The sequence below is a fragment of the Plecotus auritus genome (genome assembly GCF_963455305.1).
Source record: "Plecotus auritus genome assembly, chromosome: X".
In the NCBI taxonomy this organism is placed as follows: domain Eukaryota; kingdom Metazoa; phylum Chordata; class Mammalia; order Chiroptera; family Vespertilionidae; genus Plecotus; species Plecotus auritus.
In genome coordinates, this window is record NC_137784.1 from 140,004,507 (window position 1) to 140,018,305 (window position 13,799).

The 13,799-nt window shown below is 41.7% G+C and overlaps 1 protein-coding gene across 1 annotated transcript in view; it reads right to left on the reverse strand.

The window, feature by feature from the left end:
• The window catches only part of JADE3 (jade family PHD finger 3), a gene marked incomplete at both ends in the record, with an annotated part of 48,154 nt that overhangs the window by 25,423 nt on the left and 8,932 nt on the right, over positions 1-13,799 (reverse strand). Inside the window, one exon of the mRNA XM_080652765.1 lies at positions 6,385-6,542. Within this exon, the coding sequence (XP_080508891.1) occupies positions 6,385-6,542 (158 nt within the window). The remainder of the gene's footprint in view (positions 1-6,384; positions 6,543-13,799) is intronic.

The window sequence follows — 13,799 nt, forward strand, 5'->3', positions numbered from 1 at the left end:
TTTTACATTCCAGGGAGAAATAGGGGCCTGTCTGAAAAATCTAATAATTCCCTTTTCAGTATCAGTAATGACTCCAAAGTATATGTTGATATATTAAGTGAAAAAAATTGAGAATGTTCCCATTTATTTATATATGCATATGTATGAGTATACCAGTATAAGCATATACTAGTATACTATACAGTTAATGCTTTGTATTCTGATTATTTTTCTTTTGACATTAAGTCAATTATTCATCTACAATTTTAAAAACATACAAACACATATGTGGTAAATACATCAACAGCCACTTGTGTGTCATACAACTTATGATGCATACTTTCTTTCAACCAAACATGAAACACTGTTTTCCTTCTATTGGAACCTTACTGCAATAGAAACTAGTTTAACTATACAAATGAAAACCTAACAGAAACTTCCTGAAGCTTGTCTGTTACTAACTAGCAATGAAATCATCCAGTCTACCTAAAAACATGTAATGGGAGTGAACACCATCTTTATTTGTTGAACTTAGTTTCAAAAGATTCCTCGTGGCTACAGGCTCTATCTCCAGTAGGGGGCCTGCAGTCGATCTATGTCTCTCTCTCATTGATTTTTCTCTCTCTCTATCCCTCTCCTTTCTTCTCTAAAAATCAATAAAAATATATTTTAAAAAAGAAGTCAGGCTCAAAAGGCCACAAATGATTGTACGATTCCATTATATGAGATGTCCAGAATATGCAAATCCATAGAGACAGAAAGTAGGTAAGTAGTTGTTATGGACTAAATTGTGTCCTTCCCAAATTCATATGCTGAAGCCCTAACTGCCAGTGTGACTGAATTTGGACATGGGGCCTATAAGGAGACAAAGGTTAAGTGAGGTTACAAGGGTGGGGACCTAATCTGATAGGGCTGTTGTCCTTATAAGAGGAGGGAAAAAAAGAAGAAGAGATAGCAGATGTATCCATCCATATCCCACCCTTCCCCCTTCCCGTCCCCCCCATCTCTCTCTCTCTCGTTCTCTCTCTCTCTCTCTCTCTCTCTCTGCATGCACACAGGGAAAGGCCATGTGAGGATGCAGAGAGAAGGCAGCTGTCTAGAATCAGGATGAGAGGCTTCAATGGACACCAACCCTGGCGGCAACTTGATCTTGGACTTCTTGCCTCCAAACTGGAATTACATAGTGGTGATAGTTTCATAACTCTGTGAGTATACTGCAAACCACCATACAATTTAAAAGACTGAATTTTATGGTATGTGAATTCTATCTTGACAAAACATTTTTGAAAAATCTCATTTTTGAAAAATCTTTTTTAAAAAATCAAGCAGCACATTTATAAAAGCCCATGGTGGTCATGTGACAAACTTGGAACTTAGCGAAGCCCCCCTACCTACCACTTTTCTATTTTGATTTACAATGTCACTCATTAGTTAGTTGTAATGTATGTTTACTTACACCAAACTTTTTCAATCAAGTGAAAAAAAATCTTTTTACTTTCAGTATAGGAAAGGCAGGTGTTTAAAATGATGGTTCAGGAGAAACCAAGATGGCGGCATAGGTAAACACCTGAACTGCTGCCTCGCACAACAATTACAAAACTACAACTAAAAGATAAACGGACATCATCCAGAACCACAGGAAGGCTGGCTGAGTGGAAATTCTACAACTAGAAGGAAAGAGAAAAGCACACTGAGACTCAGAGAAGCTGCAGGAGGCAGAGGTACAGTGGCGCACGTGTGGAGAAGGCTGGCAACTGAGTGCGCGGCTGGCTTTCTCAAGCGGCAGGGAGACAAAAGCTCCCGACTGCGCTGAACTCCAGTTTTGGGCGATACTCTGGGGACCCAGACTCATTCGGGGAGAAATTGGACTGTCTGGCAGCGGGTGGAACTTGAGGGCAGCTTTCTCTTAGAGGTGCTTGCAGCGATTACCATGGGACACTGAGACACAGGGGTCTATTAGGGCAGGGCTGATGGGAAGCCATTGCTGTCTGCTCCACCCTGAGACTCCGCCCCATCCAAGCTGAGCACAGAGGCTTTTGCAAGTCTTGTCATAAGGGTGTCTCCAGCACAGAAGTTCTCCCAGTGTAGACACAGCTGATCCTCACAGCCAATTGGCCTGGAGTTTAATTCCTCCCAGTGATACCAACAACAATCAAGGTTTAACTACAACAAGACTGTGCACACAGCCCACAAAAGGGTGCAACAAGAATGTCCACCTCAGGTAACTGGGAAGGCTGAGCCACTGGGCCCTAGAGGACACCTACCACACAAAGCCACTCTATCAACTCAGGGAAGCAGCCAAAATGCAGAGACAAAGAAACAGGTCACAAATGCAAGAAATGGAGGAAAGCAAACGACTGGATATAGAGTTCAAAATCACGGTTATAAGGTTTTTCAAGAATTTCCTAGAAAAGGCCGATAAATTTAGCGAGACCCTTGAGGATATTAAAAAGGACCAACTAGAAATTAAACATACACTGACTGAAATAAAAAATATTATACAGAGATCTAACAGCAGACTAGAGGATCGCAAGAATCAAGTCAAAGATTTGAAATAAAAAGAAGCTAAAAACACTCAACTGGAAAAGCAAAAAGAAAAAAGAATCCAAAAATATGAAGATAGTATAAGGAACCTCTGAGACAAGCGTACCAACATCAGAATTATGGGGGTGCCAGAAGAAGAGAGAGAGCAAGATACTGAAAACCTATTTGAAGAAATAATGACCGAAAACTTCCCCCACCTGGTGAAAGAAATAGACTTACAAGTCCAGGAAGCGCACAGAACCCCAAACAAAAGGAATCCAAAGAGGACCACACCAAGACACATCATAATTAAAATGCCAAGAGTAAAAGACAAAGAGAGAATATTAAAAGCAGCAAGAGAAAAACAGTTAGTTACCTACAAGGGAGCACCCATACAACTGTCAGCTGATTTCTCAACAGAAACTATGCAGGCCAGACGGGAGTGGCAAGAAATATTCAAAGTGATGAATAGCAAGAACCTACAACCAAGATTACTCTACCCAGCAAAGCTATCATTCAGAATTGAAGGTCAGATAAAGAGCTTCACAGATAAGAAAAAGCTAAAGGAGTTCATCACCACCAAACCAGTATTATATGAAATGCTGAAAGGTATTCTTTAAGAAGAGGAAGAAGAAGAAAAAGGTAAAGATAAAAATTATGAACAACAAATACATACCTACCAACAAGTGAACCTAAAAATCAAGTGAATTAAAAATCTGAGGAACAGAATAATCTGGTGAATATAATAGAATCAGGGGTATAGAAAGGGAGTGGACTGACAATTCTCGGGGGGAAAGGGGTGTGGGGGGTGCGGGAAGAGACTGGACAAAAATCATACACCTATGGATGAGGACAGTGGGGGTGTGGGGGGGTAAGGGCAGAGGGTGGGGTGGGAACTGGGTGGAGGGGAGCTATGGGGGGGGAAGAAGAGGAACAATTGTAATAATCTGAACAATAAAGATTTATTAAATTAAAAAAATAAAAAATAAATAAAATGATGGTTCAGCCCTTCTTATTTGCTATTATTCCTTAATCTTTCTTGTTTTTATGCCCTTCCCTTCCTATCTCAATCTTTGTTTTTCTCACCATAATATCTTTTGGTTTGTCATGAATTTTCTTTCCTAACATCTACCCATTTTCCAATTTGCTTCCTTTGTCTTATTCTTATTATAATAAAAACTATGTATTGAAAACCTACTATTTGACTAGTAGGGGTTCTGCTGTTAGGTCACATCTTGTTGTCTTTTAAAAATTATATATATAATTGATTTCAGAGAGGAAGGGAGAGGGAGAGAGAAACATCAATGATGAGAGAGAATCATTGATCAGCTGCCTCCTGCATGTCCCCCACTGGGGATCGAGCCCGCAACCCAGGCGGTGCCCTGACCGGTTTGAACCATGACCTCCTGTTCATAGGTTGATGCTCAACCACTGAGCCATGCTGTTGTGTCTTTCTTTATGTGCCGTAAATCACATTTTCTTATCCATCTATATACTCCTTTATTTGTAATTTACAGTTTATATACATATAACGAGTGTGTATAACATTAGTGGGGTCTAAATGACATACATGAAACTGCATACATATATATATATATACACATATATATATACATATATATATACATATATATATATATATTTAATATATTTTATTGATTTTTTTACAGAGAGGAAGGGAGAGGGTTAGAGAGTTAGAAACATCGATGAGAGAGAAACATCGATCAGCTGCCTCCTGCACACCTCCCACTGGGGATGTGCCCGCAACCAAGGTACATGCCCTTGACCGGAATCGAACCTGGGACCTTTTAGTCCACAGGCCGACTCTCTATCCACCGAACCAAACCGGCTAGGGCGAAACTGCATATATTTTAAATGTACAAATAAATAAGCTTTGGCATACACACACATATATACATCTCTGCAACCAACACTACAACCAAGATAATTAATATATCCATCACCTCCAAAAGTTTCCTTGTGCCCTCCTGCTCCACTGTCCCCCTTCCAAAAAACTACTGATTTGCTGTCAGTACAGATTACAAGTGTCCTTGCTTTTGCACAGTGGTCTGGTACTGTAAAAATGACTGTGCAGCTGAAATTGGGAAAAGCAACCTTAATAATCAATGGAGAAAGTTATGATTGTTCAGTGATCCTTAAAATCTTTTTAAAATATGTTTTCATTGATGTCAGAGAGGAAGGGAGAGGGAGAGAGAGATAGAAACATCAATCATGAGAGAGAATCAATGATCGGCTGCCTCCTGCCCGCCCCCTACTGGTCAAGCCCACAACCTGGGCATGTGCCCTTGACCGGAATCGAACCCGAGACCTTTCAGTCCGCAGGCCGACACTCTATTCACTGAGCCAAACTGACTAGGGCGACGCTTAAAATTTTTTTCAAAACAAATGTCTGTTGACAACCAAGGGGTAGGGACTCTGTTACTGCTGGGTGGGGCTGGGAGTTCTGGATCCCCATGGAGCCTCCACTGATACCTCTCTCACTGGAAATGGAAGAAGCACCTTACTACCGCTCCCTATGTGGCCTCCTCCACTGACACCACAGGAAGAGGCGGTACCCTCATTACCACTAGGAAATGAAATTCAAGGATGTGATTTCTGCCCTTTATGAACCTAATATGCACTGGAAATAGATGTACAATGAGATGTATAATTTCTCATAGTATCCAAGAGGTCCCACCAACCCCTTTATCTGTTGCTATCTCTTTCCTTTCCTTCCCTTCCCTCTCTTCCATTGCTCACTCACTCACTCATTCACTCGCTCACTCAAACTTATACCAAGCACTAGTGGCCCTGTGCCCAAATCCAAGCGCAAGTAGCTTGCTGCCACTTGCCTCAGCTGACCACACATAGTTGCTGCCCCGCCCTCCTGTAGCTCTCCACCACTGGTAGCTCGCTGCCCCGCCCTTCTGTAGCTCTCTGTCACTGGTAGCTCGCTGCCCCGCCCTCCTGTAGCTCTCTGTCACTGGTAGCTCGCTGCCCCGCCCTCCTGTAGCTCTCTGTCACTGGTAGCTCGCTGCCCCGCCCTCCTGTAGCTCTCCGTCGCTGGTAGCTCGCTGCCCTGCCCTCCTGTAGCTCTCCACTGCTCATAGCTCTCCGCTGCTCGTAGCTTGCTGCCCTGCCCTCCTGCTGATTGGTCATTATGTGACAGCATCTCAACAATTTACATATTACCCTATTGTAAGTATAGATTTTGTTTCATGCCAGGCTTTCTGCAAAGCACTGGGAACACAGAGACGAGTAAGGAAAAGTGGCTCCCAAAACCAGTCATTACTCTTGAGGAGCTGAACTTACTACTTCCTCTGGCAGAAAGGTCCTCTCCCCTTTCCACAAAACCAAAGTCCTCTTCTACTTCAACTTCCTTCTCAAGTCTTTGCCAATGAAGGTTATGTGCTTACAGTCAACCCAACTGTTACAGCCATCCCCTTTCATTGGTGTTACTGAGAGTTATCACTATAAGGTCCTTCTATAATGAAACAAGTTATCATGGGGTTATGTATTAATAGGGTTATTATGGGGTTATGTAATTAATGCTCTAATAAAGACTAATAAATGCTACTGATTGTTGAGTCAGACCTGGAAATCCTGGTCTCCAAAATCTTATCACATGTCAGGATTGGACATCAAACGGTTTTATCCTATAAATGGGCACATATTTTATCTGTAAATAAATGACCTTGACTTCAACTACTAACCTATCCTAGCCTGGTATACTCTGCCACTGGTCTGAGTGAACTGGTGAGCATGGTATGTGACTTAGTATTATAAATGTGTAATTAGCCACTCAAAGTCTCTCCCCAAGCGGCACACAGATAAACATAAGAACATTCATTCCCTAAGTCAAAGATGCAAGCATGCAAATACCTGAGGGTAGGCTGCGGAAGTGTGTCTGGATTGGCTGGTACCTGGACTCCCTTTTCCCATTCTTCTTTCCATGTATCAGTAAAGAGGTAATAGCTGTCAGGATTGATGTGGTGAGAATCCGACAGCTTCATGGCACTGATGAGGTCCTTCCGGAACACCTGGGAAGACATTGCACACAGATTGAATGAACTAAAAATATTTAATGTTATTTTAAAAAGACCCACCAACTCTATACTTCAGCAATAGAGATATTTCTAACTTCCTAAATGGCCAGATCAACTCCTATTTGGAAGAGGTTTAAAGTATTGACAGGGAAGCCAGTTTACTCTGGATTTAATAAAGAGTAAACAAAGGGTTCCTTTCTGAATTATTTTCTTAGGTTCCTTGAATTTAAATGAACAATACAGGTTACTCTAAATAAAACAGTTTATATAAAACAAACCATCATTAACTCTCTAAAATTAAGCAACAAGTATCCCTCTGATAATTTACAATTTTTTATTTAGCCATTACCTTATTTTTTTATTATTTACTCAGAAATAATGTTAGATTTACAGAAGAGTTACAAAAATAGTGCAAAGTTCCTATACACCTTTCACAGTCTCTTTTAATGTTAACATCATATATAACAAGCATAAAATTACCTAAACAAGAAAATTCACGTTGTTACAATACTATTAATCTACAGACCTTATTAAAATTTTACTAAACCCCTCTCCCCCATGTTCTTCTGTTCCAGAATTCAATCAGGATCCCACATTGCAATTAGTTGTTATGTTTCCTTAGTATCCTCCAATTTGTGACAGTTTCTCAGTCTTTCCTGACCTTGGCTTTTGAAGAATACTGGTTATGTATTTGGTAGAATGTCCCTACAATTTGGGTTTGTGTGATGTTCTCTTGTGATTAGATTGAGGAAACAAAGAGATTCGCTATAGTTCATTTTCTGCACCCTAAGCTCAACTAGGTACTGACAATAAGGGAATGAGGATCCATCTCAACTCTGATGTACTATTATCCTCAGCTGAAAGGGCCCCCAGGTGACTAAGGGGCACAGAGATGTGCTCACCAGCCTGGAAACATGACTTCAGTGGCAGTGGCACCTAAACTTTGTGATTTTGCCTTTTCAACAACAGAAAGAAAAGTATGGCCTGAGTTCTTAAGTATGCCATTAGCCCTGCAACAATGTCAGTGATGAGCCCCAGTTAACATCTAAGCAACAAGGAAATACAATTTCACATAAAAGCAAGCATACACTGGTCCATACCTCACCGACTAATTTCTAATTCTGAAAAAAATGAAACTACTTGCAGGCTGAAGACAAATGTGCCCACGTTTCTAGAAGATCAAAGGAAGAGATGCTATTGAGCAAACATTTTAGCCTTTAATGCTAATAAAGGTTCTCTGAGGAGAAACACTGTCCAGACTGCGTGTAACATGAAAGTAGAGGCACAGAGCATTTCCAATGAAGCAATTAAATCTCAGCTGGTACAGTTCTATTCAAACTGACATTTCACAGAGTATAGGACTGAACTATCACATAATCAGATGATGCCATTTAAATGAATAAGGACTCATTCCATTTGCTACTTTCCAGGGACGACTCTGCAAATACTTATTGGTTTCACTTAGGGAAGAACGTCTACATCTGGCCCTGGAGCCATATATGGCCCCTGAAATCATTTGATCTGGTCCTGCCAAGGCATTAGGGGTGCATTAATTAAATGATTGACGAAATACAGCAGGCTAATTTTTAAGCTGATAATTTTGTATGGCCTGTGAATCTATATATATAAAATGCTAAGTGTCTAATGGTCTGACTGGTTGCTATGACACGCACTGACCACCAGGGGGCAGATGCTCAACACAGGAGCTGCCATGACACACACTGGCCATTTACAAAAAAATGGCACCACGGACCTGGTGCCCACAAAGCAACACTTGGCTTCCCTTAAGTGGGACACAGGCCCCGCCACCACCCTGGAGTGACACCCCACCAAATCACAGCCTACGCTGCCAAGATCCCATGGCGCAAAATGCGGCCCACAGCCCAGCCCAGCCCAGCAATGGTTGCTGTGGGCGCCGGGTAATGATGTCACATAGCAATGCCTTGCTTCCTCTCCCTAGAGACTAGCCTCATTGCAGTTTCTTCAGCCCAGGAACATGGCTTGCTTTATAGCCAAACATTTCACACTTTAACCAAATGTCTGTTGAAGCATTTTCCCGTGCCTCATCTCATTTGATCCTCACAGAAGTCCTGGAGTAGGTAGATAGGAGACTCAGTGCAATCCCACTTTCTTTTCATTAGCCGGAAAAAGGAGATTTAGAAAGTTTAGAAACTTGACCCGACTGAAAAGAAGTAAGAAATGGTGGACCTTGAAAATGACTTCAGGTTTTCTCACTGCACAGAATATAGTCAAACACTGCTGCAGTTAAATATTTTACCCTTTGTTCTCCCTGCGTGATCTACAATAACAATCTGCTTTGTGTTGATATTTACTGCTGTGTTGCTGACAATTACCTGAAAGAGAAGTTGGGGTGCTTCACTGGGCTGGGAAAAGTTTAGCTACATCAGAAAGCAGGTCTAATTAAGGAAGTTTATTTTATATCTATAGAAGGCTAAGTTGACTTGCGCATGGGCAGTACATATAAAGCTTTCGCTGGCACCAATCGCACGCGTGTTTCAATCTGTCATTGTCGATCGTGAATTTGGTTGACACTTCCATTATAGAGAAAGGGCAAATAGTGATACTAAAGTATTTCTTCTAATTAATTTCCTTTCAATGTGCACAAATTCGTGCACCGGGCCACTAGTGATGTTATAAATATCCAAATGACCCTTGGCAGATAAAAAGTTTCCCACTTCTGATTTAGAATTAGTAATATGACCTGAGCAAAGTAGAGAAGGACACCGACCTTAAACATGGGTGGCCAGGTGGCAACAATATGACCTTCTTTACCAAGAATCCTAGCCAATTAAAGTTAATTGGGTGCTCTGCAGGGAGAAAATTAAGTCAACAGAAAACAAAAACTGGTGATTTAATACATAATGCTTTGTATAAGGGGGTAAGAGAAGATCATAGACATAGCCATTTAACATGTTTTGCACAGAGCTCAGTGTTCTGGGTGGCTAGTGGAAGAAAGAGAATCAACCATTTTGCTGAACACTCTAAACCAGTGGTCGGCAAACTGCGGCTCGCGAGCCACATGCGGCTCTTTGGCCCCGTGAGTGTGGCTCTTCCACAAAATACCACGGCCTGGGTGAGTCTATTTTGAAGAAGTGGCGTTAGAAGAAGTTTAAGTTTAAAAAATTTGAATCTCAAAAGAAATTTCAATTGTTGTACTGTTGATATTTGGCTCTGTTGACTAATGAGTTCGCCGACCACTGCTCTAAACCATTCCTATATATTACTAGAGTGCCTTTAATGAGCCAGTGGTTAAGTGGTGGTCACAATTTACACATGTGCTAAACTACAAAAGATTGTAGTGTGGGAAATCCTATCTTAGATCTATAGCCCCAGCCAGTTTGTGGATAGAGCGTTGGTCTACAGACCAAAGGGTCCTGGGTTCCATTCCGGTCAAGGGCATGTACCTCGGTTGCAGGCTCCTCCCTGGCCTGGACCCTGGTCGGGGCTTGAGCAGGAGGCAGCCAATCAATGTGTTTCTCTCACATTGATGTTTCTCTCTGTCTTTCTCTCTCTCTCTCTCTCTCTTCCACTCTCCCTAAAAATCAATGGAAAAATATCCTCGGGTGAGGATTATAAAAAAAAAAAAAGAAAAGAGGGGAAGTATTTTTCAACCTCCTAAAATATTTCGTTATTTAAAAAATATGTTTTTATTGATTTTAGAGAGAGGAAGGGAGAGGGATAGAGAGATAGAAACATCAATGAGAAACAGATTGGCTTCCTCCTGCAAACCCACCAGGGATTGAGCTCACAACTTGGGCATGTGCCATCCAGGAATCAAATCATGACCTGCTGGTTCATGGATCAATGCTCAACCACTGAGCCACACCGGCCAGGCACCATTTCAATATTTTCTATGTGCTATACTTCACAATATAAATCAAATGACTACAAAATCATGCTTTGTGTTTAATAACACCACAGCATCAAATCATATAGCACAAATCATGTCTTCATATTTATATATATAAAAGTCTAATATGCAAAGTGTCCCCTTAGGAGTATGACCTACCGGGAGTTTGATCACTCACTATGACGTGTGCTGACCACCATGGGGCACCGTGGAATGAAGGGAGGCCCTGGCTGGCGGCCGGTGGCCACTAGGGACCCCACCCATGCATGAATTTCGTGCACTGGGCCTCTAGTTTAATAGAACTGCTGATAAAAATCTGTCCTGTATAATGTCCTAAGTACCCTGGAAATATATTGTAGTGGGTTGAATGGTGCACCCCCATCCTCCCCCCAAAAAGATATGTCTACATTCTAATTTCTGGAACCTGTATATGTTACCTTATTTGGAAAAGAGATCTTTGCAGATATACATTTAACGGAATATTGGGGGGGGGGGGAGGGAGCTGTACAAAAATATGGCAGAGGGAGAAGGAGGCAGTGTGATCACAGAGCAGAGATTGCAGTGACTCATTGATCTACAAGTCAATTAACTGCTGACAGTCCCCAGAACCTGGAAGAAGCAAAAATCAGAATCTCTCCTATAATCTCTAGAGGGAGTACAGCCTGGCCAACTTTGGACTTCTGGCCTCCAGAACTGAAAAAGAATTTCTTGTTGTTTTAAGCCTCCCAGTTTGTGATAATGTGTTACAGCAGCCCTAGGAAACTAATACACATATTTACCAAACAGAAGAACAACTTGAAGACTCCAGACAGAGACAGAAAAGCAGAGGCCAATGAAATCTGGCCTTTGTGCATGACTCCAGAAATACCAAACCTCCAAGAACAGGCGCTCTTTGAAGTCTGGGAAACCTGGGACTGTAAGAACACCAATCAACTCAGACCTATTGTTTCTTAAGCAAATGAAGACTAAATCTAATGACTATTATAATTTTTCCTTTCTGCCTGTAGAGGGGAAAAAAACAGACTTATAAGCCTGATTTCAATTTCATAAGCTGACCAGATTAAATAGCATCAGATCCAAGGTTTCTAGAGATGCATCTTTACACAAGGCAGAGTCTGTCTTATCTTACTATAGACGTCAAATATCTCAAGCATGACGCAGAACATAAAATGTTAAAGAGGAGATAGGAATGTGAGCTCAGTACTCAGGCAGATATCTTCAAAGTGATGTGAAATATACAGGGTGGGGCAAAAGTAGACTTACAGTTGCTCATATAAAATAATACAATAAACAATAATATAAGAAGAAATTGCGTTTTGTGTATTCACAACTGTACACTACTTTTGCCCCAACCCTGTATTCGCTAGACTGGCCCTATGAATCTGCTTCTGATTAAGAAAAGGTATTTTTTAGGTTTTTAAGATGAATACAGCCCGGCTGATGTCACTCAGTGGTTGAGTGTTGACCTGTGAACCAGGAGATCATGGTTCGATTCCGGGTAGGGGCACATGCCCAGGTTGTGGGCTCGACCCCCTGAAGGGGGCATGCAGGAGGCAACCTATCAATTATTTTCATCATTGATGTTTCTATCTCTCTCCCTTCCTCTCTCTGAAATCAATAAAAATATATTTAAAAATAGAGACAAATAAAATAGCTATAGTGTATCCTGGTTAGAGGTATGTGGTGTGTGTGTGTGTTTAATGTTTTTATTGATTTCAGAGAGGAAGGGAGAGAGAAACATTAATGATGAGAATCACTGATTGGGTGCCTCCTGCACTCGACTTACTGGGGATTGAGCCTGCAACCCCCGCATGTGCCCTGACAGGGAATCAAACCCTGACCTCCTTAACCACTGAGCAACACCGGCTAGGTGAGGTGTGAGTTTTATATACACATACTGGCGCGCGCACACACACACAATTTGTATATTATTTTCAGAGAGCAACCAAAGGACTTGTATGCATGCATATTAGCATAACCAATGGACACAGACACTGGGGCGGTGGGGGCTTGCCTGGGGTGAGAATGGCGGGGGGGGGGTTCAATGGGGGAAAAAGGAGACATATGTCAAACTTTAGACAATAAAAGAAAATATAAAAGGATAAACCTAAAACTTAAAAAAAAGTTAACTGGCTGGGTAGGGGGAAAATAGGGAAGAGAGGGACAAAAGCTAGATCTCTCTGAATGTATTTTGTTTCATGGTTTGATGTTTGAACCGGGCAGATGTTTTAATGTAGTTAAAAATCAAATTAAAAATCTTTAGCCCTGATTGGTTTGGCTCAGTGGATAGAGCGTCAGCCTGTGGACTCAAGGGTCACAGGTTCGATTCCGGTCGAGGGCATGTACCTTGGTTGCGGGCACATCCCTAGTGGGGAGTGTGCAAGAGGCAGCTGATCGATGTTTCTCTCTCATCGATGTTTCTAGCTCTCTCTCCCTCTCCCTTCCTCTCTGTAAAAAATCAATAAAATATATTTAAAAAAAAAAATCTTTAAAGGACCTGGCTGCGTGACTCATTTGGCTGGAGTGTCATACCATACACCAAAAGGTTGCAGGTTTGATTTCAGGTTAGGGCACATACCTAGGTTGTGAGTTTGATCCCTGGTGGGGGTGTATATGGGAAGTAACCGATCGATGTTTCCCTCTTACACCAATGTTTCTCTCTCCCCACCCCCCGCCTCTCAAATCAATAAGAACATATCCTTGAGTGAGGATTTTTAAAAATCTTTATAGAAAGGAAAATGGGCCCCGCTGGTATGGATCAGTAGTTGAGCATCGACCTATGAACCAGGTCTCAGTTCGATTCCCGGTCAGCGTACATGCCCGGGTTGCGAGCTCAATCCCCAGTGTGGGGTGTGCAGGAGCAGCCGATCCATGATTCTCTATCGTTATTGATGTTTTTATCTCTCTCTCCCTCTCCCTTCCTCTCTGAACTCAATAAAAATATATTTAAAAAAATAAAGGGAAATGGGTCCCAGGACAGATTACCTGAATTTGTCTGTTGGGTTCACCACTTAATAGTTTGGGGCCAGTTATCTAAATTCTCTGTTACTCCTCTGTAAAATGGGGATCACAGGATTGTTATTAAGGATTAAATGGGTGAATTTGAATAAATGGCTTAGCATGGTACTGGGCTCATGGTTACTGCTAAATAAAATCTAGCTGCAGTTATCTGATTATCATCATAGTCTTTGCTTTACTTCTAAAAGCAGAAAAAAATATACAGCTGAGTTCTCCGATCTAGTCCATCAAGTAAATGCTGATGGGGTAAAGGAGATGTGAGTTCACAGCTCAATCAAAACGTGCATGGTTTGGCTCCCAAAGACAGGGATCCCAAGCAAGAGCTCCATCAGGAACTTGAACCAACCTTCTGTAGGCCATGA